The sequence below is a fragment of the Heterocephalus glaber genome, unplaced genomic scaffold (assembly GCF_053883595.1).
Source record: "Heterocephalus glaber isolate CG9 unplaced genomic scaffold, H.glaber_assembly_v1.0 deba00001457, whole genome shotgun sequence".
Lineage (NCBI taxonomy): Eukaryota > Metazoa > Chordata > Mammalia > Rodentia > Bathyergidae > Heterocephalus > Heterocephalus glaber.
Genome location: NW_028258305.1, coordinates 40,688,505 through 40,715,894, shown reverse-complemented (window position 1 = coordinate 40,715,894; position 27,390 = coordinate 40,688,505). Strand labels below are relative to the sequence as shown.

Genomic DNA, 27,390 nt, shown 5'->3' with positions numbered 1-27,390 from the left:
GGCCTGGCTGAGACCGCGCTGGGGTGTTCGCAGCCGATCCCTCAGGTGCAGGGGAGGGCGAACGGGTGGCGCCGTGCCGCGCCAAGTGAGGAAACTGAGGCCCAGGACTGGGAGGCGTCCCGCCCCCTGCGCCGTCGCTGCGGCCCAGGCTTCCAGGAGGAGGAGCTCCGCGCGGAGGAGGAGCCAGGCAGCCCGGGAGCGCGACGCCGGCCTCCGCATAAGAGGCAGAGCCGGCCTGCAGCCTGTCCGCCGGGCTGGCAGGAAGCTGGGCAGCGGCCTCATGGAGGAGAAGCGGATTCTGTGCGTGGGGCTGGTGGTGCTGGATGTGATCAGCGTGGTGGACCAGTACCCGGAGGAGGACACGGACCGCAGGTAAGGGCGCCCGGGCCCCGCGTGAGGCCCTGAGCGTGCAGCCTGCAGGCCGGCGCCCTTTCTCTGCCGGGGACGCGGGGGCCGGTCCGCGCGGGAGAAGACGAAGTAAGACCCAGGGTCTGGAGAGCGCGGGTAGCCTTTCCCTCAGCCTCGGACCGCGTCAGCCGTCAGGGTCCGCACTGTACTGTAGAAGAGGGCTGAAATGATTGCTTGTCCCAGCGCGCACAGCTGGTAAGGTGCGGGGCGGTGCCAGTCTCCTTTTCTTTTTTTGTTTGTTTGTTTGTTTTTTGAGACAGAGTCTCGCTGTGTAGTCCAGGCCGGCCTTGAACTCACTATGTAGCCCAGGCTGGCCTCTCACTCGCTGCGATCCTCCTGCCTCAGCCTCCTTCCTGAGTGCTGGGATTACAGGCGTGCCCCACCGCCAGCCCTCCTCCTTTTTTTTTTCTTTCTAAACGCCAACCCTGTGCATGTCTCTTTCTTTTCTTTCTTTTTTTTTTTTTTGGTTGCTCAGCAGGCGACGAAACCACTGAGCTAAATCCCTGGCCCTGTGCCTGTCTCTTTCACTAACTTTCACTTCTAATTATTATTTTGAGAAAGGGTCTCACTATGTAGTCCAGGCTGGCCTTAAACTCACTGTGTAGCCCAGGCTGGCTTCAGACTGGTAGTGATCCTCCTGCCTCAGCCTCCTGAGTACTGTACTAGGATTATAGGCGTGCACTACTACACCTGTCTGCACACTTCTAATTTATTTACCACGGACCTATCCCATCCATTTCCCAAAAAGATATGAGTTAGTTTACAGTGAGAAGTGTGTGTAGAGAAACTGTCAGGACGGTTAGGACCATGGAATTTGAGCTTTGACCGCAGCTCAGGCTGGCAGGCACTCTAGGCAAACCTGAGCTGCCCTGGCTTAGGGGTAGAGCTGCCTCATGAGCCCCTGCAAGCTTCACCCAGGGCTCAGTTCCAAAAGGAGTTTACCAGCAGCCCCTTTCTACCGAGGGATGGAGTAGCACCTGTTGTCTGGCGGAAGCAGGACAGTTCTCATCTTTGACAGTTCTCATCTTGACGCTAGGCAGGGCCCTGCCTGCCTTCGGCTGTCATGCAGTAGAGGTGTCTGGGGCTTTCTCAGGTGCCGTCTAGCCCAGGCACGCTGAGGATTGCTCCTTAGCCGTCATTTATCTCAGCCCAAGGGCTGGATGAAGGCCATTCAAGGCTGAGCTCTGGCAGGCGCTGCAGCGCTGATAGCCACCAGACTGATGGAGAGAGCCCAGGCCTCTTGGGATCTGGGTCGGAAAGCGTTGTCTCACGAACTACCTCCTGCTTTCCCTGGGAACTGTAGGCATCAGTCAAATCCTTTGCCCAATGAGGACGCTGAAGGTTAGGAAAAATGAAATTATTTTGATCAGGCCACATATTTAATAAGTAGTAGAGCAGCAGTTACAACTCATGTCCCCTGGCTCAGAGTCCAGTGCTCCAGCCCTGTCTTCCCTTGTGCTTTGTGTCCTTTTGCTGCTGCCCGTCTCCTGGAGTTGACCCTTTGCTTTGGGCTGCTTTGTTTGCTGGAGATTAGTGGCGCTTTCCTGGGATGCAGGGATGGTGGAGAAGGGGTACAGGGTATGCTGCTATAGACCTAACACTCCGCAGGGGGAGCTGGCCCTGGGGTCGGTGCTAACGGGGAGTTAGGCCTACGCTCTGCTCTGGAGAACGTGCACACTGGGGCACCGTGCCAGGCGGGGAAGACCTGGGCACCCCATTCTGCCAGAGCCCCAGTCCTGTTTCCCTTCAGCCTGGCTGTGTGGGAGGCTGGGAGGGTCTGCTGTTGCCACTCGGGTGCCTCTCTCTGAGCCCTGCCCTTGATGCACCTCCCCCCCCTACCCGACTCACCTAAGCCAGGCTCCTGACTCCTCCGGGCTCCCTGGAAGAGCCAACCAGAGAGGCACCAGACCCTCCCTGGCTTTGGCATCGCAGCCTTGCTGTCCCGGGACTCAGGACTTGGAGTTCAGCCAGAGCCCTGAGGAGTGGCACTTGCCTTCCAGAGTCCAGGTGGGGGGAGCCCTCCTGAGAGCACCCTGTGCAGTGCTGAGTGTGCACAGAAGGGTCGGCGCCTTTGAAGGCCTCCGCAGAATGAAACTCCGTACCTTTTCTTAGAAATGTCAGCAACGCTTTTCATTTCATTTTAAAATATAGGGTGATTGAGCCAGCATGGTGCCCCATGGCTGTAATGTAATCCCAGCACCCTGGAGGCTGAGGCAGGAGGAGTCCAGCAAGGTTAAGGCCAGCCTGGACCACATAGTGAGTTCAAGGCCAGCCTGTCTCAAAAGACCAAAAAATGAATAAATAAAAATAAATTTCAGAGTGTAAATAGTAATGGCTTTGGAGTCAAGAAACCTGGGTTCTGATGTCAACTTTGTCACAGCATTGTTATTGGTGTAACCCTGAGCAAGTCCACTACCTCTGGACTCCTGTTTTCTTTGCATGAATATTTCCCCAAATCAGCACTAGGCTTGAAAAATCTTTGATCCTTTAGCAATTGCACCCCAACCCCAGGCAGTACTAGGGATTAAACCCAGGGCTTTGTGCATGCAAATCCTCCACCACCGAGCTACACCTCAGCCCAAAATCTTTTTTCCTTTTTTTTTTTTTTTTTTTTTTGAGAGAGGGTCTCCCTGTGTAGTTCAGGGCTGGCCTTGAACTCAGTGTGTAGTCCAGGCTGGCCTGCAACTTGTAGCAATCCTCCTGCCTCAGCCTCCCTAGTGCTGGGTCTGCAGGCGTGCACTACTACGCCCAGCCAGAATCCATTCTTTTCCCTTTCCCACGGCTGGAGAGAACTTCAGGGATTTTTTTGCTTTGTGTGTGTGTGCACGTGTGCGTGTGCGTGTGTGTGTGTGTGTGTGTGTGTGTGTCTGTGTTTTGACACAGGGTCTTGCTGCATAGCCCAGGCTGGCCTTAAACTCACAGCAATTTTTATTCCTGAGTGCTGGGATTACAGGTGTGCAGCACCACACCCAGGCAGAGTTAAATTTTGTGTACAAATATAACTTAGCCTAAAAATTCTGAGTTAGCCTGGAGTGGTGGCGCATGGCTATAACCCAGCACTCTGGGAGGCTGAGGCAGGGGGATTGCAAGTTTGAGCCCAGCCTGGGTGATTTAGTGATTTAGTAAGACCCTGTCTCAAAAAACAAAAAACCAGGGCTGGGGATGTGGCTCAGTGGTGCCACGCCTGCCTGGCAAGTGCAAGGTCCTGAGTTTGATCCCCAGTATCAGAAAAAAAGAAAAAAAACAGACCAGAAAACTGGGGTGGGGATGTAGCCCAGTGAGAAGGGCCTGAATGTAATTAATCCCTAGTATCTTGTCCCACAAAAATTTCTGGTTCAGTTCTCCCTCTGTGTGTTTCTTCTGTGGTACTGAGGATTGAACCCAGGTCCGCAAGTGCTCTACAACTAAACTACATCCCCAGCCTTTTAAAATTCTGTCTTGAGATAAGGTCTCATTGAATTGCCCATGAGAGCCTCAAACTTGAGATTCTCCTGCCTCAGCCTCCCAAGTAGCTAGGATTACAGGCATGTGCCACTGCGCTTGGCTCAGTTGTTTCTCTTAATGGTTCATTGGTGTTTGTTCCTTTTACTGTAAGATGCCACAATCATTATTGTTATTACAATTATCACATGGAGCTAGCACAATGGAAATAACAACCTACACTGTTTGCCTTGCAGTTTTACTGGTGCACAAGTGAGAAATTAAAGTTCTTTGAGTCTGTGTGTATAAGTTGTCATTTTTCTTAATGATCCTTGTGAAGCCCTTCAGGTGCATCGTGTTAGTTTCCTTTTGATAGATTTTCAGGAAAGAGGAAGAAAAACTGTTTTTTTGGACCTGTGATCTTGTGATGTCACCCCACACGCTTTTTGGGGTGGGGGAGGGGGTGCTGGAGATGAAACTCCGGCTCCTGGGCACGCTGGGCAAGCACTGCACTGCTGAGCTACATCCCCTGCCCAGCACACACTTTTTATTTTTTATTTTTTATTTATTTATTTTTTGGGTACCGGGGATCAAACTCAGGTCCTTGCCCTTGTGCAGCAGGCGGTGAAACCACTGAGCTAAATCTCCGGCCAGCACACACTTTTTAAATGACCCCAGTATCAGGTTTGTTCTCCTGTTTTCTCATTTTGGTGTTTTGCTACTGTTGTTTCTTTGGTTTCTTTTACAGTGCTGGGGACTGAGCCCAGAGCCTCATGCGCGCTAGGCAAGTGCTCTCCCACTGGGCTATGTCCCAGCCCCTCATCTTGCTTCAGCTCCGCAGTAGGCTCTGCTGAGACAGGAGTAGTGGTGAATGTGGGCCTTGGGAAGAGGTCCTGGGTCTCCAAAGCCCTTGGAGTTGATGCAACCATCAGGGAGGGCGTTGAGTTACAGGGCACTGGGCGCAGCCCTGATTCAGGAAAGGGTCCCTGTGACTGGGGAGATGACCCAGAGTTAGTGGGACCCTCAGACTGTGATCCGCCCCAGTGGGTGCTTTCCTGATGCCCTAAGAACAGAGGGAGGCATTGAGAAAGATCGCCATGCACTTGGATGCAGCCTGGGCTGGGGACAGACCTGGCCTGCAGCCCAGCCCCTTCCCATGAAGGCCAAACCTCAGCTGCCCCGTCTAGAGAATGAGCCGCTGCCTGGATGCTTTATGAGGGGTGTCCTTGGCTCTCAAATTCTGTGGACCCCTAGACGGGGGTTGTGGTTGCTTCGCATCTTCTGGGGCCACCCGGGCGGGGCTGCAGGGACCGACCTTGTGCTTTGCAGATGCCTATCCCAGCGATGGCAGCGTGGAGGCAACGCGTCCAACTCCTGCACCGTCCTCTCCCTGCTCGGAGCCCCGTGTGCCTTCATGGGCTCCCTGGCCCCTGGCCATGTTGCTGAGTGAGTCCGGGAGGGAGCGAGGGCTGGGGTGTGGGGGAGAAGCGTGGCCACGCCCCGGGTGGGCCAGGTAGAAGAAGTGAATGGTTGGAAGCCTCCAGAAGTGGGGGTCAGGGGGGCGAGACTCCCAGACCCAGGGCAGCTGTCTGCTGTGCAGGTGTTACTTACCATTGTACCTGTGAAGCTTTCTTTCCGCAGCCTGCACTGAAGCCTGCTTAGGCTCCTCTTTTCTCCTTCCTTGCTTCCTACAGACTCTGCGGTGGATTTGCTGTTGCCTTTCCAAATCCCTTGTCCCAGCTGTGCTTGGGACACGCTGTCCCACCCTCCAGCATCCATGCTCCCAGGGTCAAGGCCCACAGTTTACTTCCCAGTTAAGGGGCAGGACCCAGTGTTCATGTCCTTGTTGTTCACTGAAATAGTGAGAGTGCCCTCCTCGGGTCACCCCAAAGCTGCATGCCAAAGCTGGGCCCAGACCCACGCCTCCCAGCTTGATGCATAGGTTGTAGCCCATAAGTAGCCCACGCACTTTCTCCATGGCGGCTGCTACGAGGACCCAGGAGCCCTTTGGTCCCTGGCGCTGCCGACTCAGCAAGCACATAGCGGGAAGTGAGGCCCACACTCTGCCCAGTGCGAGTAGCAGGGCAGGCTGCCAGGTTGCTGGTCTGTGACATTCAGCCCTTTGAACCCTGGTTTGAGGGAGCTGCTGTAGCAATCCAGCCACCTGCACGATGGACTGCTACAAAACAAATAGGGGGTGGCAACCTGCCCTGGGGGTGGGACAGAGGGACTTGGAGCCAAGGGCTGTCACTCAGCCCTCTTCGGCAGCTCCTCCCCTGCTGGAGGGGAGGCAGGACTGTGGCTCTTTCTTAGGGTGGTGGACTCCACATAGCGGTCATGCTGGCCATGGGCTGTTCAAAATTTTCCCCGTGTGTTCAACACATATTTAATGAGCACCTGCCATGTGTCAGGCACTGTAGGCTCAGAAAATTATTTGGCAAACCAAACCACATATCCAAAGCCTTGGTAAAACTACTACTTAAAGGACCTTTGAGTTGTAAGACAAGGAATGATGTCCTGATTTGGTGCCTACAATACTGACCTGTCCAGCTTTGGTGTTGCTGAAGGTAGGGTCTGGTCACAGAAAACCCAGGAGGAGGGCTGGACTGCTGGGCATAGCTGCCATCTCTCAGGCATAGATTAGCGCCTTTCCCGGAAGGGTCGGGAAGGATGGGGCTGGCTTCCCATTCTCCTGCTGCTGCCTCTTTCTGAGGGGAGTCCCTGGCCTCACTCTGCTGCAGGGCACTCTGGGAAACTGTCCTGGACCAGGCCCAGACCAAACTCTGAGCCTGGGGCACTGGGAGCCAGCGTAGTGCCGAGGGGGTTAGGCTGGCTTCGAGAGGACAGGGCAGTGAGGAGAACCAGCAAGGTGGGACTGCTTCCTGGCTGCCACCCTGGAGTCAGGTGTGGAATGAGAGGAACCGCTGTGGACTGGAAAAAATGCCCCATGGGATGAGCATGCAGAAGGCAGCTGGCGGGGTGGGGACATGCCAAGTGTCACCCCGGTGATTAATTATTAATTCTGCCTGGGCCTGGCATGAAGCAGGTCACAGTGCCCACACCTGCTTGGTTCCAGCAGGATACAGGTTCTAGGCCCAGCTCTACCCCCGTCTAGCTTTACGGGCAGCAGCAGCAAATCCTTACCAGCCTGAGTTGGCCTGAGAGACAGGCCATGGTCGGAGCTGGTGGCAGTCAGGACCTGAACGTGGCCCCTTGGTGCTTCTCCTTGGTCCCTGGCTCTGCACCTCTGCCTCTCCTGCCCCTCACACGGCTGGATTCCCAGCTCTCTCCTGGCTCCTTCTGCTTGCACCCCTGCCTTTCGGGGGCCCCAGAGGCCCCGCCAGTTAGCCGGCAGTACCTCCAAGCCCTGCCGAACTGCGCCTCCCCGGTTCCTCCGCCCTGGCAGCTTTGTCCTGGATGACCTCCACCGCTATTCCGTGGACCTACGCTACTTGGTCTTTCAGACCACAGGCTCCATCCCCGTCTCCACAGTCATCATCAGCGAGGCCACTGGTAGCCGCACCATCATCCACGCCTACAGGTTTGTGCACCTGTCTGCGCTTCACCTGTCTGCGCTTTGCCAGCCGCTGCCACCGACACTAAACTCCAAGAACAGGACCCTCCTTCACTCAGAGGCCTGTGTGCTCCAGCACACCCTTCCTACTCATGGGCCATCGAAGCCACTTGTGGGCTCTAATCTGTGTCTCCTCCTCTTCCTTTCCCTGGCTCGGGAAAGCTTCCTGGTGGCCGACTTCAGGCGGCGGGGCGTGGATGTGTCTCAGGTGTCCTGGCAGAGCAGGGGGGACACCCCTTGCTCCTGCTGCATCGTCAACATCTCCAATGGCTCCCGTACCATTGTGCTCTACGACACGTAAGGCCCCTGGCCTTGCCCTGCCACCACCCACCAATCAGTTCCCTCACTCACCACTGGGGTCACCCCAGCCTCCCCCAGCCAGAAATTGCCCCATGTTCAATGACTTCTGAATTGTTTTCAATTAGGGGAGAAATGAGGTGGGAAGCTGTGGGCAGGCAGACCTATTCCAAACGTAATTGATGATGTGATCCTCCGTAATTAGTCCATCAGCAGCCGTGGGGTGGGGAAGATGCTCCCAGGATGGAGGAGTGGGAGATATAGGTCAGTCCCTGTAAGCCCTGAAGGGCTGGGGGCCCATTAGAACTTCTGGGATCAGCCCTAGAGTTCCCAGCCTGCAGCCTGGCACCAAGGGCCTGAAAAGAGATAGATGTTCAAAAGAGGCTGGGCATGGTGGCGCATCTGCAATGCCAATTTCTTGGGAAGCTTAGGCAGGAGGATTACAAGTTTGAGGCCAGCTTAGGCAATTTAGCAAGACTTTGTCTCAAAATAATTTTTTTTTAAAAGGCTGGGGATTTAGCTCTATTCCCTGGGTACAATCCCAGTACTGCCCCCCCACCCCCAGTCATTCTATGTGATGAAACCAAACACTGTACACACTGAACACACCTCCCTGCACCACTGCAGTCGCTTCGGAAGGAGAGGGAAAGGGAACGTCGGGTCAGCAGATAGGGTCCCACGCTCCCTGGGAGAGCCCCTCAACTCTTGGGCCTCAACTCTTCTCATCCCTCCAGAGGATTCTCAGAGATTTAGTTTCCTGAGAACTTGATTGTGCCAGGTACTGTGTGAGGCCCCAGGCCCATCTGCCCATCTGCACTTACTGCCTAGCATGACCTCTGGCCCTGGAGGAGAGGGGAAGCCACCCTGGGTCAGTGGTAGTGAACCTACGGTGGGTGTGTTGTTGTGTTTTTCTTTTAAGACAAAAGGTATTAATGTATGAGTTGTTTTTCTAAACTAAAACCTCAGTGTTCAGGTTTAACTGCAATGTTGGCACTTTGGGATAAATAAGTGGGTTTGGGGTTGCAGTTTGGCACTTGGTCTCTAAAAGGTTCGCCATCACTGTCCTAGGGCAAGCTTTGTTTCCTGGGCTTTGTATGTCCCAATAAATGAGCGGGCACACATCTGTGCTAGAGGTGACCTTGAGATTGAGCAGTCCTTGCCATCTGCCCACTGAGCACTGATCTGCAGCCACTCTGACCAAGGACACAATGTGGGTATTCACAGGAAGGGAGGGGAGGAGATCTGAGAGGAAATGTTTATTGCCCACTGACTTCTGTCCACAAATGTGCACATACATAACCTTCAACTGCAGCAGGCCTGGGAGCAGGGGAGCTTCAGCTCCAGGTACCAGTGGGGTTGCGGCCTCAGAAAGGCCCAAGCCACACTGCTAGTGGAAGAAGGAACAGAATTCGGAAGGAAGAGATCCATCAGCTGTGTGTAGGGGTCTGGCCAAGGAGGGTCATTGAGGCAGACCCCTTCCTGGGTCTTCAATCCTAGGCTGGCCAAACTTCCTGAAATGCCAACTTTAACTTCAGAGTTGTGACAGGGAGCTGCCAGATTCAGGTTGTGGTGTTCAGGGTGCCATGGGCAAAGTCTGAATACTATGACATCAGAAGTTAGCAGCATTAGAGCCCGTGGCCTACAGTGTGGCTTATGGGCTTTGTAGCTCACCAGGGCACTGCATGCTGGGAGCTGTGTGCCTACAGCAAGAGGGATTCTGGGACATGTAGTCCCAGAAGCTGGCCTCTTAACATGTGCAGCAGTTGAGTTTCTTCTTAGATAGTATCCCAGCATGGAACTCAGAAAGGGGCCCCTCAGCAAAACGGGGCAAGGATTATCCTAGAGCCAAGCCTGAGAACTCTGCTTCTCAGCTTCCTGCCATGCTGCCAGCAGCACTAGGAGGTACAGGATCCCTAACAGTCAGAGATCCTGGTTATGGCTGAGCTCCCTATGCTCTTTCTTCTTTATCCTTTCCATCTTACGACATAGGAACCTACCAGATGTGTCTGCTAAGGACTTTGAGAAGGTTGATCTGACCCGGTTCAAGTGGATCCACATTGAGGTAAGCCCTGTCCTATCTACTTCTAGGGGTTCAACCTGCCAGGCCCTCCACACGTTCTCCTTCCTTCTTGGTTTCTCTAAACCATGAAGTACCTCAGAGATAAATGAATCCCCCCCTCAACACACACACGTTCCCTCTCCATCCTGTTTCCTGCCTTCTTTATGTTTTCAAGTGAGGAAAGTAAGGCCCAGAAAGGCTGACTGACACCACAGGATGCAGGCACAGCTAGTGCTAGGCAAAGCCTAGTGGTTTGTTTTGTTTTTGTTTTTGTTTTTGATGTTATGGCTGCCTCACCTCCTCCAACTCACTTCTGCCAGAGGCAGGCTCCTTGGGGCTTGACCTGCTTTACCTCTGAGGAGGAAAGAATGAGCGGGCTTACCCACCATCCAAATAAAGGGAACTTTTGCTCCAAGGGACAAGTTTTGGGGTCTGGGTGAGAAGAACCCTTAGAAGTCCTGAGTTTTGATCATAGCCCTATCATTTAACTTCCTCTAGGTCCTCCAGAAAGACTTATAAAGAAGAGACTTTAGTCTCTTCATGTATGAAATGGGAGAGCTGGTTGATAAGGTCTTCGAGGTCCATGATAGCCCAAGACTTTTGTAATATAGGATAGGGTTCCAGCCCAGGCTCCCAGCTCTTCACCTTCCTCACCAAGTTCCAGCAGGGAGGCAAGAGTGAGCTAGATCTGTCGGACACTGCCTGAGCTGCCCTGTCCTTCCCCAGGGCCGGAATGCATCAGAGCAGGTGAAGATGCTGCAGCGTATAGAACAGCACAATGCCAAGCTGCCTCTGGAGCAGCAGATCCGGGTGTCTGTAGAGATAGAAAAGCCCCGAGAGGAGCTGTTCCAGCTGCTTGGCTATGGAGAGGTGGTGAGTGCCCTGGCAGCCTTGGCTCGCCACATCCAGGGGACTCAGTTCTTAAGCCAGGCTCCAAATAGCAGCTCTTGAGTGGCAGGGGTGTACAGTGGCAGAGCTCCAGCTTTGGGCCTTGCAGTCGCCAAAAAGGAGAAGTTTTTTCCCTCCCGGAATAAGGATGCCTAGAGGGCCTGGACAAGGACCAGCCGTAGGCATCGCCTCTTTGGGCCCCTCTCTTCCTCTGCAAAATGAGGGTGTCAAACTTCTCTGAGGCTCCAAGTCTCTCCCAACTTGGGGGTGTGTGTGGCAAGTGTAGGATCCAGTGGGAGTGAAAGGACTTGCGTGGAGTAAATGTGGGTGGGACTGGGTGTAAGCGGAGTTTAGGTGGGAATCCCAGGATCACAGCCACAGCTAGTTGGAGACCATGCAGCTGCTGGTCCTCGGCCTTGGTGAACAATTTAAAAAATTAATGGATTGGGCCAGGGATTTAGCTCAGTGGTTTTGCCGCCTGCTGCACAAGGGCAAGGACCCGAGTTCGAACCCTGGTACCAAAAAAAAAAAAATTAATGGAGGCCTGAGTCCCACCCTCTTGGCTTAATTTGTTTGCTGTACTGGGTAGTGGGGATGAGCCTAGGGCCACATGCCAGGCAAGTGCTCTACCGCTTAGCTCCATTCCCAGCCCCTTGCCTTTTATTTAATTGGCAGGTGTAGAGCCAGGACTTCTCTATTTTTTACCAAAACAATCTCTGAAGATTCTAATGTGTAACTAGTGTTGAGGAAGTTCCAGAATCGCTACTGATTTGTTTTCCAGGTTAAGAAACCAGCCCTAGAGGGCATAGTTGTGCTGGAAAAACAAAACAGTTTGCTCCTGAGAGCCATTGGAGTTTGACTGGGCAAGGTAGATTTCACCCCAAGATGGCGCTCCAGGCTCTCGCTGGGTCTTCAGTTCACTAATCTGAAACAACTAATGTAGGGCAGGGATGCCGAGCCTTTTAGAGACCAAGTACCCCAACTGCAACCCCAAACCACTTACTTATTGCAAAGTGCCAACATTGCAATTAAACGTGCATACTGAAGTTTTAGATTAGAAAAAACAACTGTTATCTGGTGCTCAGCTGCTGGGGCGACTTGGCTCAATGCCGACAGAGGTCTGCTGATGCCGTAGGTTCGCCACCACTAGTCTAGGGCTTTGGTGTCACAATCCACAAGACTGTGTTCTAGCTTCATTTTAAGCGGGCATAAAAATGTGTTTCTGTGGGCCAGCAAGATGCCATGTTGGGGATTTATGCAAGTGCGTTGGGTGAGTCAGGTTATAATATGGGCGCAACACTGGGCTGCTGGCGGTGAGTGACTAGTCACAGGTAGCTGCCAGCCTCTCTCCCACTGCCCGCAGGTGTTTGTCAGCAAAGACGTGGCCAAGCACTTGGGCTTCCAGTCAGCAGCAGAAGCCCTGAGGGGCTTGTACGCTCGTGTGAGAAAGGGGTGAGTGGAGAAGCCAGGAAGGGGCCCTGGGGGGCTCGGGGTGGACGCTAGGGTTCTGCCGATGGGTCTAGGGGATGAATTGGGTGAACACCCAGCTGAGCGGAGGTCCTGCAGGGCCACGCTTATCTGTGCCTGGGCTGAGGAGGGTGCCGACGCCCTGGGCCCCAGTGGGCAGCTGCTCCACTCGGATGCCTTCTCACCACCCCGCGTAGTGGACACTCTGGGTGCTGGAGACACCTTCAACGCCTCTGTCATCTTCAGCCTCGCCCAGGGTGAGTGTACCAGTGGGAGGGGCCAGGGCTGGGCACTGCCCCAGTCCAGAACCCCAGGCTGATCCAGCCACTCGATGCTCCCCTAGGGAACAGCGTGCAGGAAGCACTGCGGTTTGGTTGCCAGGTGGCTGGCAAGAAGTGTGGCTTGCAGGGCTTCGACGGCATTGTGTAAGAGCCGTGTGGCAGGAGGTGCCATGCTCACCACCCCTGCTGGAGGCTGGCATCCAGGCTGCCCTGCTCCCTGGGCAGATGCTGGCTGTGGGAAAGACTGTACATGTCCTGTGTCCTTTATCTGTACCCTCACTGTCACACAGCTGCAGAGCCTCAGACCAAATAAATCTCCTTCCCCCAAACCAGCTTCCTCTGGCCATCTGTTGGGACCACTTGACATCTGAGCGCTCTGGTTGGAGAGTCCTAAGGCTTTGACACTACAGCCCTGTCTTGCTCTCCATTCCCCAAATTAATCTCCCCAGCCAGGCCCAGCAGAGGTGTCACCTCGGCCTGGCCACAGCAGCCTTGCCACTGGCTGTCCCGAGAGCAGGAGGCTCAGCCATCCTGGACAGAGTAGCTGCTGAGCTGGGGAGAGGTACAGACTCCGGGCCTCCGCCTGCAATAGGAGGACATTTAGCTCCCCACAGCCCAGCCAGCCAAATATCCAGAAGCTGTGAGAAAACCTCCTGTGCCGTGCATGCTACGCTTAGTGACCCCAGAAGCTGGGGTCCACGTAGCTGAGACAGTGACAGGCCAGTGGGCAGGGAGCCTACTGTGTGCTTCCACAGGGCAGTCCAAGAAGCCCCCCCATGCATTAAGGCGATGCCTCGGCCACAAAGGGGACCCAGGTACACAGCACCTCTGTCCTCTGGGGAGGTGATATCCCAATGGACTGCTGGAATTGGGAGCTGATTCCAACATGGAAGCCAGGGCAGGAAGAGGACTTGGTGCATTCTAGGCTTTCAAAAAAAAAGAAAAAGTTCTATTAATATTAAAGGAGCTGGGCAAGGTGGTAATCCCTGTAATCCCAGCATTCTGGAAGCTGAAGCAGGTGGATATCAAGTCCAAGCCCAGCTGGGACAACTTTAGCAACTTAGTAAGACCTTGTCTTGAAATAAAAATAAATAAATAAAGGGTTGTGTGTCTGCAAATGTAACTTAGTGTGAAGGGCCTAGGTTCAAACCCCAGTATCTCCAAAAAATTACCTAGCCAAGGGGGGAGACACAGGTGATGGGGAACATCTGCCCTGAGTTGCAGGAGGGCATACAGTGCCTGAGTGCCAGGGACAGCAGAATAACTTTCCTCATAGGGTGGCTGTAGCTGGCTGTGCCTTGGGCCATCGGCTCTGCTGCACCCCTGGGCCTGGGGATGAGGAATCTCTGTCTTTGCAAGTGGCCCGTCCAGTCCCTGCCCCCCCATACCCCCAGGGGCCCTGGACAGGTTGAGGCAGTAGACAGGTGCCCAGCGGATGAATTTGTCTTATCCTTTATTGGTTGTCTGGGCCCCAAAGCTGCCCTTCAGTTTAGCATCTCCCTGAGCTGCAGACAGACCTGCCACCTACCAGGGTCGGAAAGGGGACACAGAGGTGGTCCTCGTCCCAGCATAGACACCCCACCCTTCAGGCTTACATCCTGTCACTGAGACTTTGAGGGGTGCAAGCCTGTATCCTCGAGGTTCACATCTCATCGTTCTCCAGTTGGATACTATGAGCCTCAAGCTGATTTGCGGTATTCCTGGATTCCAGTGTTTCCTCTGGAAGCTCTCTGGCTTCTGCCTCATTGTCCCTGGCCTCTCCCTGCCCCTCAACATCACCTCTGAGATCTGGGGCTTCTCCTTCATTCTCTACCTGTCTCCTATCCCCCTCTTCGGGACCTGGGGTGTCTCCTTCAGCCCCTGCGTGATACCCAGCCTCCTGAACAGGCTCCGGGGACTCCCTCCTGAACTCTTCCTGGCTCCCAGCCTCCTCTCTGGGTCCCATATCCCCCTGAGTTTCTTGTCTCAATGAGTTCTTTGCTAACAGGGGCTGCCCCCCAATGGTCTGTGTCTCCTGCGGGGCTGCAGCCAGGGACTCTCTGGGCTCTGTGTCCCTGGGGGCCTCTTCTGGGACGCTGACGAGCTCTGCAGGGGAGAGGAGCCCGTCCCCATCCAGGTCCTGTGTCTCGAGCACCTTGTCCACAACCAGGATCACCTGTGGAAGCGTGGAGTCACCGTGGGGTCCCCAGTGACCAGAGATGCTCTCGGGAGCACCCCTACTCAATGCCCCTCCCCCGTCACGCAGGCTCTGAGCCCCCTTTGCCAGGAGATCCACCCAGAGTCATGAGGAGCAGACCAAAGGCCAGGCAGCTGGGGTCCCCTGCAGTCTCCCGCAGAGCTTACCGGGTTGGCAGGAAAGTTGGCAGCTCCGGGGGCCAGCGCCGCTGTCAGCATGGACAGCAGCTCCAGCCCATCCAGCTGTCCGCTTTGGTCATAGTCGTGGAGAGCAAAGAGGTAGAGGAGAACTAGGGAGAGAAGCTGGCTTAGCAGGGGCCTCAAGAGCAGTAGAGAAGGCAGGAGTCAGTGGGGCAGCCAGCTCTCAGGCCCGGCTCTGGCTGCCCCGAGTGTCCTGGGCCCTGGACAAGCAGCCAGCCCCTCACCCTGTTCCCGGTTCATGTGCTCCAGGTCCTCTTCCACCTGCTCTAGTCCCTTTAGGTGGTTCTGCAGCACTCTGTGGGAGAACGGGGAAATCAGCCTGGGAGAGGCCAGTCTGAGGCCCCAGGCCTGGCTTACACCCCGAAGGCCCCGCCCAGCTTGGCCACTCACCGGAGCTGCTCTGGCCCTGGGTGGAAGGGGTTAGGCAGGGGCTGGGGCTGCACTTCAAGGTCCTGCCTGGAGGAGGGAGGAAAGGAGCAGCCTTGCAGAGAGCCTGCCTGAGGGCCCAGCCTCGCAGCTTCCCACCCCGGCCTCCGGCACAGCTCTCTGCCCAGGCCCAAAGGAGGTGCTCCCTCAAATTCCCAAAAATCGAGGGAGGAAGAGGCCCTTCTGACCTTCTTACTTCCTCAGACTCTTTTTGAAACTGCCTTATTTAAACTTTAAGTGAGGCCCAAAGGAAATATCCGGGGAAGTTGAGGCCAAATGAAGCCACACCTCCTTCACACAAGCCGGAGGCCCAGGAAGAAGCCCAGTGACACAGGACAGTGTGGATCGTGACAGCTGAAGGCCAAGGGGCGGGGCTCCGCTGGAGCCCGGATGCTGCCAGGTTCATGACCCAGCTCGCCCCATGACATAAATGACTTTTTCGAGCAGAGGGCACACGTATCAGTTTTGGGGTTTCTGTCTTCTCGGGATCTCTCGACCAGTCTCTCAAGCTGAAAATGCGCTTCTAGTTCTGGATGGGGCTACACATCAGCCCGGGGCTGCTGCAGCCACTTTGGGCACTGCTGCCGGGCCTGGCAGGTCTTCCCGCCTCTGTCTCCTCTCCTGTCCGGCATATCCTCCTCATAGCACAAATAAACAAGAGAGCAATTCTAATAAAATAGAAATGGTGTAGCGATGACCTTCATTCCCACTACTAGGACTTGATTACAGGACCAAAGCCCCTTCCCTGGCCTCTCGACTTCCTAGGGCTTCACACCATGCTGGAGCTGAGCTCTGTTTTGGAAGGGGCTCAGCAAGCAAGTACTTGTAATATTCTGACAGGCACAAAGCAGGAGGCGGGGGTGGGGACACACAGGGGTCACCCCAGTCTGCTGGGCCCCACGGGTTTACCACACCCTTGGTTCTCCAGAGTCACCCTGCCCCAGCCCACGGTCCTGTCCTCCTGATCCCCTTACCTTGCGGCCCCATCCTTGGGAGCAGCCTGACCCAGGGTGGGCAGCAGCAGCGGCAGCATTAACACTCTCAACATCCAAGGTGACATCCTGCCCAGGATAGGAGTGAGGAGCAGAATTAGGTCGCGGGAAGGGTGTCTGCCATAGCATCGGGGTCAGAAGGGTCAGAAATAAATGTCTTCTGTCCCTGCCTTTACCTGCAGCCCAGAGGGCAGGACCTCTGCTGGAGGACTCTGCATAGAAATCAGGGATCTTCTATGGAACTGTTACGGGTTGTGTCTAGATGCCCCCCAAAGCCTCATGTGCTCATTGGCAGGGCTCTTTGGGGGTGGCTGGATCTAGGGTGTGTATGGATTAAGGATGTGTAATAACTAACTTGGTTTAACATAGTTCTGAGTGTGGAAAATGGGAAGCCCCACCCTGGGTGTGGGTGGCACCAACCAATAGGCTTTTAGCCTGGATGAGATATAAAGGGTAAAATGGAAGGCAGGCTGCTGCTGGTGCTGCTTGCTGCTTTCTGCCTGCCCTGCCATGGGCTGCTTCTCCTCTGCCAGGCCCCTCTGCTATGTCACCCTGCCTTGGAGCCAGCTGGCTATGGACTGAAACCTCTACACACTGTGATCTGAAATAAACTTTTCTTCCTTTAACTTTTTTGTTTTTGTTTTTGAGATAGGGTCTTGCTATGTAGTCCAGGCTGGCCTTGGACTCACTATGTAGCCCAGCCTCGAACTCACAGCAGTCCTCCTGCCTCAGCCTCCTGAGTGCTAGGATTACAGGAGTGTGCCACCATACCTGGTGCCCTTTAACTTGTGGTTGCTAGGTGTTTCATCCAAGCAAGGAAAAAGTAGCTAAGACAGGAATTTTGCTCAAAATAAATCCCACTGTGGCTCCAGTATTTAGTGTGTAAAAGCTGAGCTGCCCTGGTGGAAGCAGTGCTGGGGCAGGGGCCCCTCCTCACAGCCCATGCCTCTTGTCCCTGGCAGCCCCTGGGATGCTGAGAAGTGCAATGTAAGTATCCTGCTCTACTTCAAGCCACTCACTTCACAGACAGAAAAACGCTCAGCAAACCTAGGGAACAAGGCCAGCTAAGTAATACAGAGAATCACAAAAAGACCAAAATTTAAACAAAAAGGGTGACAGATTGTTAGCTTGTACTTACTAAAAACCCATGGGAGAACACAGCCAAAGAGGCTCAGACTCCTTGAAAAGTCCATACTCAGGTACAGACTGAAAACAGCAAATCAAAATCAAACCTCCAGTGGCTCTGGGAGTTGCTGTTTACTTAGTGCCATTAAGAAAACAGCTCAAAGGGCCGGGGATTTAGCTCAGTGGCACCGCGCCTGCCTCACCAGCATAAGGTCCTGAGTTCAATCCCTGGTATCCCCACCCCACCCCCCAAAAAAAACCCAGCTCAACATATCAACATAAAGTAAAAAATAGGAACTTCCTAGGCCAGGGATTTAGCTCAGTGGTTCTGGTGCCTGCTTCGAAAGCACAAGGACCCAAGTTTGATCCCCAGTACCGAAAACAAACAAAAACCAAACAGGAACTTCCCCTTAGATCTGCATTATGCAGGACCATGGGCAAAAACAATTGATTATATAAAGTCCAATATAAAATGGATCAACTGAAAACACAGAGCACAAAGCTTTCTGATGGGTCCCAGGTATATGGACCTATAATGAGTCTTCAAGGGAGCAGAAGCTTTCCAAAGATGAGGCCTGAGACCCCAAGCCTATCTCTGGGAACAAAATCACTACATGTTCCATGGTCTAAGGAGAAGATAAGGAGCTCTCTGACATCATGCTCTATATGCTGTCTGGAATGGATTTTATTAGAGGAAGGTTCATAGCTTTCAGCAGGTCCTCTAAGAATTTCATAACCCATGGGCTGGGGATTTAGCTCAGTGGCACCGTGCCTGCCTCACAAGCACAAGATTCTGAGTTCGATCCCTGATACTGGAAAAAAAAAAAAAAAAAGAATTCCATAACCCAAGAGGTCCAGAACCACTGCCCAGGTGGATATCAATCTCCTAAGAGATGAGGGTTGGTACAGGTAAAGATCTAGATCTGGAGAGAGAAACAAAACTTTTGCCACCTTGAGCTGCCTTGAGCAAGACACAGCAAAACAGCAAGGTGAGACCATAGAACCTGTCTTCCTTCTCCCTGCATATGATTGGCCCCAAGAGCTCTAGTAAGCACACATACTTTGTTGGTGTCCATAAGCCCCAGTGGCTGAAAGGATATTAAACCTTGGGTGCCCTAAGTGTGGCCACCAGCATCAGCTGGCAGAGTAGGTCCTTGGGTTGAGTTACTGTGCCCACAAAGGAAGACCAAGTCTTGGGCTCATTCAAGGTGGGCAGCAGGCAGTGAGCTCTCCACACCAACATGGAACCCTCCACGGAACGTGACCAGTGACCGGATGGGCAAGCAAAACATCCAGACATCCATGTCTCAGAGCATAATCATAAATGTCCCAAGAAAATAACTATGAAGCTGGATGCAAATAGAAAGTACCTTTTGAAAGCATTGAGTTGGCAAGAAATACTCAGTGTACAAAAGCACAGTGAAAGTGGTAACCAGGGGAAAGGTGAGCTTGGCATCAGCCTCGTGTCTCTGCCAAATCCAGTCGGGTGAGCTTTAGTTGCCTGTGTGAGCTCGGAGTGCAGCTGAGACCGGAGATAAACCTGGGCCCACCCAATAGGTGAAGAGTCAAGAGATTCCCATAGAAAGAGAGGATTTCGTGTAGCTGCACAGCCAGGGATTTAGCTCAGTGGTTCCACTGCCTGCCTTGAAAGTGCAAGGTCCCAAGTTCGATCCCCAGTACCAAAAACAAAACAAAACAAAACTGTACTGACCGTGTAGCTGCACGCTTACTACAAGGGGGAGCAAAAGATAGCCAGGGAGGAGGGCAGCAGAGAATCTTGTCTCTCTTGCCTTTGGTGCTAAGTAAAAGGGAGAAAACCAAATCTTCCCTGAGAATGCGTAATAGGCCTACTCTAATGTGGTACAACACCTGGAAGAAGGCTACATGGGGCCCAGAAAACCTAAGGCAGATAATTTATTTTGAAGTGGAACCAGTTGCAAGTGGCCACAGAAGAAAGCATATATTTTCTCTGGAGGAACACAATTCCAATTGAGACCTCAAAGAATTTCCGTGGGTAAAGGTTCAAGAAACATGAATTCGAAGCCAAAAAGTCATAAATGTACAAGGAAATGAGACACTGACTAAGAGCCAACAAAACAACAGTTGGCAAAACTAGGCCTGCACAGGGCTGGGGATTTAGCTCAGTGGTTTCGCCGCCTGCTGTGAAAGCACAAGGACCCGAGTTCGATCCCTGGTACCAAAAAAAGAAAAAAAAAAACTAGGCCTGCACAGAATAAGTGTAATATTGGAATTACCATGCACAGAATATAAAGTATGTTTCATGCTGTAAGGAATTAAAGAGATGCTTGAAACCATGAGAAAGAAATGAGAGCATACAAGTGACCAAATAACGAATAAAATAGAATCTTTAAAATCAAAATTTATCTAAAAAAAATGCAACAGGTGAATGAAACTGATTGAACACAGCTGATATGAGAATGAATGAGCTGGAATATAGATCCAAATAAATTATCCAGAATGTAGTTCATTGAGATAAAGATAAACATAAATAAAGGTTAAGTGGCATGGAGGAGATAACAGATACAATTGGACAGGAGCAATATTTAAGAAATAATAGCTGAGTTTTGGGCCAGGGATTTAGCTCAGGGGTTATGCTGCCTGTCTCACAAGTGCAAGGACCCAAGTTTGATCCCTGGTCCTCCCCGCCCCCCAAAAAATAGCTGCGTTTTTTCCAGTAGGCTGAAAATCATGACTATGTCAATCAGGGAGTCCAATAATCCCACACAGATTAAACAAACAGAAAGACACACTGGTCCTTCTGTTCTGAATTACAGAGCATCACAGAGAAGAACACTGTAAAAGCAACAGGAAAGAAAAATCACCTCAGAGGAAAGGGAATTAGAATGACAGCTGCTTTCTCCGCCGCACTTGGTCACCCAGGGCAGGGACACGGGACACGGGACCTGAGTGTGTGCAGAGGTGTGGAAGCTGCTGTGCCACAGCTGCTCTCAGCAAAACGCTCTTCCAAGGCTGAGTGGCAGAGGGTGCGTGGCTCACCTGAGGCCCTGGGTTCCATCCCCAACGCCAAACAGAGCAAAACATAATCCTCGAGGTGAAATAAAAATAATTTTAGAAGAACAATTTCAAGTATTTACCACCAAAATTCCTGGTTTTTGTTTGTTTGTTCTTTGAGACAAGGCCTCACTATATAGTTTGGACTGGGCTTAAACTCACTATGTAGCGCAGGCTGGCCTTGAACTTGCAGTGATCCTCCTGCCTCAGGCAGGCTCCTGAGTCCGAGATTACAGGTGTGCACCACCATGCCCAGCTAACACTCCTTAATTAAGGAAATTCTAACTTGATGTATCTCAAGTAAAAGTTTCCTAGGAAGGTTTGAAATACAAGGGAAAGTGCTGAGCAAAGAAATCACAAAATATGTGAGTAAATCTAAACAAACACAGACTGCTAAACAATGACGGTTATGTTAATATATGGGGCAAAAAAGGTACAGTAGTCTGAACTACAATACTGGACAACATGTAAGGTGAAATGGTTGTTTGGGAAGAGAGTAGACATATTGATTAACTTTGTTAAATATATACTTAAAATTTGTGTTAGTTACTTTTCTCTCATTGCTGAGACAAAATACCCAACACCCAAAGTTAAAGGAGAAAGGTTTATGTTTTTTTCTTTTTCTTTTTTTGGTACCAGGGATCGAACTTGGGACCTTGCGCTTTCAAGGCAGGTGGCCAAACCACTGAGCTAAGTCCCCGGCCCAGGAAAGGTTTATTTGGCTCACGATTCGCAGGGGTTTCAGTCCATAATCGGCTGATTCCAAGGCAGGGTGACAGAGGGGCCACAGTTCACAGTGGTGGAAGACAGCAAAAGCAACAAGAGACCTGAACAGCATCACTCTGCCCCTTTTATCTCATTCAGACTGATAGGGCGGGCAGCACTCACAGCCTTAATCCTAGTGCCCTGGGGCCGAGCATTGCACCATGAATCAGTCACACATTCCAGTTCAGTCGCCTCTGAGAAAGCCACGACAAACACAAGCTACAACAAAATTTAAGAATAACCACTAAAAAGAAATAGAAATGGAATGTGGAACCTCAAACCACTAGAGAAAAAAAATGAATGGAATTTTTAAAGAAATTGATTCAATGGCTGGGGATTTAGCTCAGGGGCGCCATGCCTGCCTGGCAAGCCTAAGGTCCTGAATTCGATCCCCAGAACCACAAAAAAATAAAAACAAAAAGAAATTGATTCAAAACAAAGGCAGGAAATAAAACAAACAAACAAAAGAGAAATTTAAAAAGCTGGGCATTATGGTGCACACCTGTAATCCCAGCTACTTGGGAGACTGAGGCAGGAGGATCACATGTTTAAAACCAGTCTGGGCAACTTAGAGAGAACCTGTTTCAAAATAAAAATAGAAAAGTCTGGGGATGTAGTTTAGTATGAAGGCCCTAGGTTTAATCCCCAGTACCACACACACACACACACACACACACACACACACATACATGGAAGAAAGAAAAACCAAAAAGAGTAAAAACATAAAAAAAGACAAATAGTATAAAATAAGATTTTAGCAATAAATCTAAGTATATCAGTAATCATAATTATAAACTATACAAACATATCGGCTAAGAAATAAAGGTTATAAGAGAGCCATTATGAAATGACAAAATGTTTAATTCTCTATAGAAAACATAATAACTCTGACTTTGTGTGCACCTAACAACAAAGCCTCAAAATGTCTGAAACAAAAGCTCGTATAACTATAAGGAGAAAAATCAAATCTGCCATTATAGTGGGAAAAATGCATCTTTGTGGGTTTTTTTGGTACCAGGGATTGAACTCGGGACCTTGCGCTTGCAAAACAGGCAGTGGAACCACTGAGCTAAATCCCCGGCCCAATGTATCTTATTTAGTACTAAGCAGACTAAAAATTAATAAGACCATAGAAAATTTGAAAAAAAGCTTTATAAGCTTAAGCTAGTGAACATACATAGAACCCCACTTTAATCACTCAGCAAATACATATTCTTGGGCTGGAGATTTAGTCAGTGGTGCTGCGCCTGGCTTGCAAGGGTGAGGTCCTGAGTCCAATCCTGGTACCGAAAAAAAAAAAAGAGAGAGAGAGACGGAGACTTGCTATGTAGCCCAGGCTGGCCTCGAACTCGTGGCGATCCTCCTGCCTCAGCCTCTGGAGTGCTGGGATCACAGTTGTGCGCCACCACACCCAGCTTACACATGGGATATTTATAAAAACTGACAAGTACTAGGCCAGAGAGTGTGGCTCAAGGGACATCAAAGAATCAGTCTCAGGCTATACAATCAAAATGCAATTATATGAGAAATCACTATAGAGGTATAAAAAACTCAGATATTTTGAAATTTATAAAGCATACTTGTATATGCGTACAAAGAAGAAAATCATAATGAAGACTGTTAAATACTTAGAATTGGAAGGGCTGGGGGTTGAGTTCAGTGGTGCCACTGCCTGCCTCGAAAGCAAAAAGTGCTGAGTTCAAGCTCCTTACTAAAAAAAAAAAAAAAAAAAAAAATTGGAAAATATTGAAACAGCATTAGAGGGAAAATGAACAAACTCAAAAGCTTTCATTCGAGGAAAAGCTAAAACTTAATGAGCTAACTTCCAACTCAAGAAGCTAGGGAGAGGAGTAAATTTAAATAAGTAAAAATAACAGAGGGGCCGGGGATTTAGCTCAGTGGTTTCAATGCCTGCTGCGAAAGCTCAAGGACCTGAGTTCGATCCCCGATACCAAAAAAAAAAAAAAAAACCCAGACATTTAAAATACAGTAGAGAGAAGAAACAGAGGCAAACCCTAATTGTTTCTTTAAAAAGATCTAATAAAGCTTAGCACGGTGAAAAGAAAGAGGACCAAGGACCATGAGCTAGAGGCTCCAAACAGCAAGCCCAGGTACCCCTTTGCACTGCTGTTACTGGATGCATTTGCTTCAGGGGTGGGAAGCTGACTGACAGACACCCTGGGAAGGGCCAGCATCAGGAGGAGCATCCCCAAGAAGGTGAGTGTCAATATGTCTCTACAATAAAGATAAACATTCTTCGTTTCTTTAAAAAAAACTTTTTATGGTGCTGGGACTTGAACCTCAGGCCTCCTCCATGCCAGGCAAGGGCTCTACCACTGAGCTACATCACCAACCCATTTCTGCATTGTTACTTAAACACCTAACATTAGTAAGGTATTATTATCCTTAAGATAAGAATATCTTATCAATATCCTCATAGTCTGGGGTAGAATTACTTATTCTTTTTTCCTCTTAAGGCTCACACATATATAAGGAAATGTTAAAACAATTAAGAGAACCCAGGTGTGGTGGTGCACCCCTCTAATCCTGACACCTGGGAAGCTGAGGCAGGAGGAGCAAACTTTCAAGGCCAGCCTGGGCAATTTGGCAATTTAGTGAGATCCTGTCTCAAAATAAAATAAAAAGAATTGGTCATGTAGCTTAGTGCAAAGGTCCTGGCTTCAGTCCTCAGTACCCAAACAAAACAAAATAAAACAAAGTAGGGGAAAAATTAAGAGAAAAATAGAGAAGCGAAGTAGTCACAGCAGTATGCAGCTATAATCTCAGCTATTGGAGAGGCTGAGGCAGGAGGATCACACGTCTGAGCCCAGTCTGGCAACTTAGCAAGACCCTGTCTCAAAATAAAAACTAAGAAGGGCTGGGGCTGTAGCTCAGTGGTATAATGGCCCCTGGGGTGGGGCAGAGACGGACAGAGACAGACAGACAGATAGAGAGCTGCTAGGAAAGAGGCTATGACCAACGTTCAGGGGCCTGAGCTCTATCTAACCTGGGGTGACCTAAATTCCCAGGCCTTCTCTGTCCCAGGTTCCCACCCGTAGCTTAGGTGGCCTGGGACCCAGAGCAGGTGTGGCCGACAGGAGCTGAGCTGTCAAGTGCAGCGCCTGTCATAAGCTTTCCTGGATGGCTCTGTGTGGGCTTCACACATACCCTCTCCTGGCCTGCCCACTGGGGTCCCTTCAAATTGCTCTCTCCTCCCCATCTGCTCGCTGCCAGGGCCCAGGCCGCAGGAGACACGGAGGAATTTAAATCCCTCAAACTTATTACCTGGCTTTGTGTGTTGTCATCCACCAGCAGTCGCCTCTCAGGACAGGACATCTTCGAACTCCACAGACTGAATCTCGGGTGTAAAGGGGGAGCACCTCCCGGACCCACTAACCCGCTCACTCCTTAGGCCACCACGGTGCTCCCCAAAACATATCTGCAAATTCCTTTGTCTAATTCTTACTCCTGTTTGTGATTCGCCCCCTTGAATTGCTGAAATGATGCTACAGACGGGCAGGTCTGGTTCTCTCTCTTTCTCTCCCCGTCCCTCCTTCTGCTTTCTACCTCTCGACCATAAGGAGAAACTACTTAGGGGCTGTGATTCCCCGGGGAGCCTCCTGCCACTCACCAGACAGACAAGGTGGGGAACCTTGGCCTTCATTCAGTCCCCAGCCTTGGGCTGCCCCACCCAACACTGAAGGAGTAGGAATGTGCTTGTCTCCGCTGCCCTGCCCAGGTAGTGCTCAGGAGTAGAGAAAGTCAAGATTATTGGGGGTTTTGTTTTCGTGTTTTGTGGTACTGAGGACTGAACCTGGGCGTGCTATTGCAGAGCTACATCCCTACCACTTTTTATTTTTGATTTTGAGACAGGATCTCACTATGGAGCCCAGGCTGGCCTCAAACTTGTGATCTTTCTGCCTCAGCCTCTCCAGTTGCTGGAACTACAAGTGTGCACCACTGCACCTAGCTAAGCTGCTAAACTGGGGTGGGGGCAGTGTTAAGGCACCATAATAATCCTCAGACCCTAATAAGCGCAGCCCGGGCACTCACACGGACCTTACTCTCAGGACACCTCCCTGTGCTTAGTCTAATGTTCGATCACTGTTGTGAAGCTGAATCACTTTTGCACCAGGCCCTGAAAGTTCCTGCCTCTTTCTGCCATTGGTCCTGTATCCCTCACATCCGTAACTATCCAGTCTGGGTGGTGGTCAGCAAACAGAGATTTAGAACCAGTCAGAACCACCATCGACCCCCAGCTCCACCAGTGACTGTCGCGTGTCCTCAGGTCAGGTACTTATCCTCACTAAACCAGTTATCTTGCCTGCTTGCTGGAGATAGCAATGTTTACTGCACATAAAGTGAACATTACACGGATAGTAAGGTAATTCTTATAGTCACTAAATATAGCTGCCGTTTACTGTTCTTCTTGTCTCTGCTATCTTCTTCATACCCACATCAGATAAATGTTCCTTTGCTGGCACTTCACTGTTTCAGAACCTTCAATGGCTCCCTATTTCTATTACAGTCCAGAGTCCTCGCCCAAGCAAGCATTCAAGGTCTTCCTTGAATCAGGCACTAAGTTATTCTGACTCATCTTCCTGTGCTCCATTACTCCACGGCTCAGCTTCAAACTGAGGGATAGCAGAGTCTCCTAAAATACTCCTCACTTTCACTTTTCAGAGTTTTTACCCAACCTGTTCCATCCTCAACTTGGAATATCCAGGACCCTCCTGATCACCTTAGCATTCGGTTGTAGTTCATCTTAAAACGTTACATAATTGCGTGTGGATTTAGAGTGTAATATTCTCTTAACTACTGAGTCAGCTGTGACATTCTTAGCACAAGTAACCCACCTGTGGGTTACTTAAAGACGGCCGGGCCAGAAACACAGGTAATGTGTAGGGAGGCTGGTGTAACGTGATTGGCCCATACTTGCATATTTTCAAGCCTTTACAAAAGCTTTTGTAAACAACAGAAACAAAGCAGTCATGAACCACTGCTTGTCAAACAAAAATGTCTCTAAGCATTTCCTATAGTTACAATGTACATGAACATCTGCTGCCCTAAGAAACACATGAAAGCCTCTGTGACTGTTAGTTAACAATTGTGATGTAATCCCGTAAAGTAATTCAGTCATACACACACACACTCACACACTCACACTTACAAAGACTGGACTTCAGATTTGTTCCAGCCTTTACACCAGCACGTGAAGGCAGAGCTCAGGCTTGGGGTTAGACTTCTGATCCAATCCTGCTGTGTGATCTAGGGAGGTGTCTTAACCCCTCTGAACCCTGGGATCTTCACTTTAAAAACGAGGACAGCAGTGCCTACTTCATAGGGACCCGGAGAGGGTGCAGTGAGACAGCACAGGCTGCCAGGTTGGCAGCAGGCAGGTGCTCCCCGCGCGTTTCAGAAGCTGTGGGGGCCTTTAGCGGTTACTTGCGTGCTGTCCCTCACAAGCAAGCAGGTCCCACTCAGCATCCCTGTCAATGGCCATTCAGCCTCTGCCTCAGTCCTTGCGGGGCCGGGACTCACACCTACGGGGATCGTTCCTTTTCAGACTGAGTCTTGGGAAGTTGCGGGAGCTGAATCCTCCGCCCTGATTTATTCTATTCCTCTGCGTGCTGTACCCGGGCCTCCTAGGAAAGGAGGCGCCGGCCAAGGGCGCCCACCTGAGCAGCCTCGCTCGGCCCGTCGCGGTTGCGCTGGGAGACAACCTGGGCCCCTCCCAGCCCCGGGCCTCGGTCCCTCAGGCGGCCCGGTCCCGCCGCCCCCACCGTCCATCGCCGGCTCCTCCGCTCCCAGTCCCCGAGGACCTCCAGCCCGCGGGCACCCACCTGCCGGCTTCGCGCGCTCGCTGGGGCCGCAGCCCGCGCCTGCCGCCCCTCCCGGCCGGTCCACGTGGCCTCCACGTCGCCCTCCGGGCTGCGGCCGCGCCCAGGCCGGGCAGAGTCCTGAGCCGCGGGTCACGCCACGCCCGCCACCCTGGCCACCGCCTGCGCCTGCAGAGCAGCTCCTTGCCGTCCCCAGGCGGGGGAGGGGTGTCACTGCGACGGAGACCCAGAGAGGAGACAGCCTGGGGTGTGTGTGTGTGTGTGTGTGTGTGTGTGTGTGTGTGCGCGCGCGTGAGCATGAGCGTGAGAGAGAGACAGAGACAGAGAGAGAGACAGAGACAGGTTTTGTTTTTGCAAGAGGGATTGAACCCAAGGCCTTTGGACTGAGCTATATCCCCATGTATTTACTCATCTTATTTATTATTTAAGACAGGGTCTC

General features: G+C 51.6%; 2 protein-coding genes across 12 annotated transcripts; one reads left to right on the top strand and one right to left on the bottom strand.

Moving 5' to 3' along the window:
* The first annotated feature begins 15 nt into the window (after positions 1–15).
* Khk (ketohexokinase) lies at positions 16–15,866 on the top strand. 10 transcript variants are annotated; one of them, XM_021253607.2, is made up of 9 exons: positions 136–372; positions 5,158–5,274; positions 7,235–7,369; positions 7,565–7,699; positions 9,689–9,761; positions 10,485–10,631; positions 11,989–12,098; positions 12,213–12,370; positions 15,435–15,650. In XM_021253607.2, exons 1-9 carry the CDS (start codon positions 281–283, stop codon positions 15,464–15,466), a joined length of 999 nt encoding a protein of 332 aa, XP_021109266.1. In that variant the 5' UTR covers positions 136–280; the 3' UTR covers positions 15,467–15,650. The 10 variants fall into 10 exon arrangements, with proteins under 10 accessions (XP_004839227.1, XP_004839228.1, XP_004839226.1 ...); XM_021253606.2 differs by lacking the exon at positions 15,435–15,650 and adding an exon at positions 12,457–12,723 and having other exon boundaries at positions 139–372; XM_004839168.4 differs by lacking the exon at positions 15,435–15,650 and adding an exon at positions 12,457–13,498 and having other exon boundaries at positions 143–372; positions 12,010–12,098.
* On the bottom strand, positions 13,831–27,140 carry Cgref1 (cell growth regulator with EF-hand domain 1). Of its 2 annotated transcripts, none has more exons than XM_004839165.4 (6): positions 26,955–27,140; positions 16,171–16,257; positions 15,161–15,226; positions 14,995–15,065; positions 14,738–14,859; positions 13,831–14,549 (listed from the first exon to the last, which is right to left on the bottom strand). In XM_004839165.4, exons 2-6 carry the CDS (start codon positions 16,254–16,256, stop codon positions 14,037–14,039), a joined length of 858 nt encoding a protein of 285 aa, XP_004839222.1. In that variant the 5' UTR covers position 16,257; positions 26,955–27,140; the 3' UTR covers positions 13,831–14,036. The 2 variants fall into 2 exon arrangements, with proteins under 2 accessions (XP_004839222.1, XP_087072679.1); XM_087216553.1 differs by lacking the exon at positions 26,955–27,140 and adding an exon at positions 21,614–21,690.
* Between the last annotated feature and the right edge of the window lie 250 nt (positions 27,141–27,390).

Excerpts from the sequence above, each read along its gene's own strand:
- Cgref1 (XM_004839165.4), bottom strand. The coding sequence starts at position 16,256 with ATGTCACCTTGGATGTTGAGAGTGTTAATGCTGCCGCTGCTGCTGCCC. Across the intron at positions 15,227-16,170 it reads CCCAAGGATGGGGCCGCAAG|GCAGGACCTTGAAGTGCAGC; the intron begins GTAAGGGGATCA and ends TCCCTCCTCCAG. Across the intron at positions 14,550-14,737 it reads CCAACTTTCCTGCCAACCCG|GTGATCCTGGTTGTGGACAA; the intron begins GTAAGCTCTGCG and ends ACGCTTCCACAG.
- Khk (XM_021253606.2), top strand. The coding sequence starts at position 281 with ATGGAGGAGAAGCGGATTCTGTGCGTGGGGCTGGTGGTGCTGGATGTG. Across the intron at positions 7,370-7,564 it reads ACCATCATCCACGCCTACAG|CTTCCTGGTGGCCGACTTCA; the intron begins GTTTGTGCACCT and ends GGCTCGGGAAAG. Across the intron at positions 12,371-12,456 it reads CATCTTCAGCCTCGCCCAGG|GGAACAGCGTGCAGGAAGCA; the intron begins GTGAGTGTACCA and ends ATGCTCCCCTAG.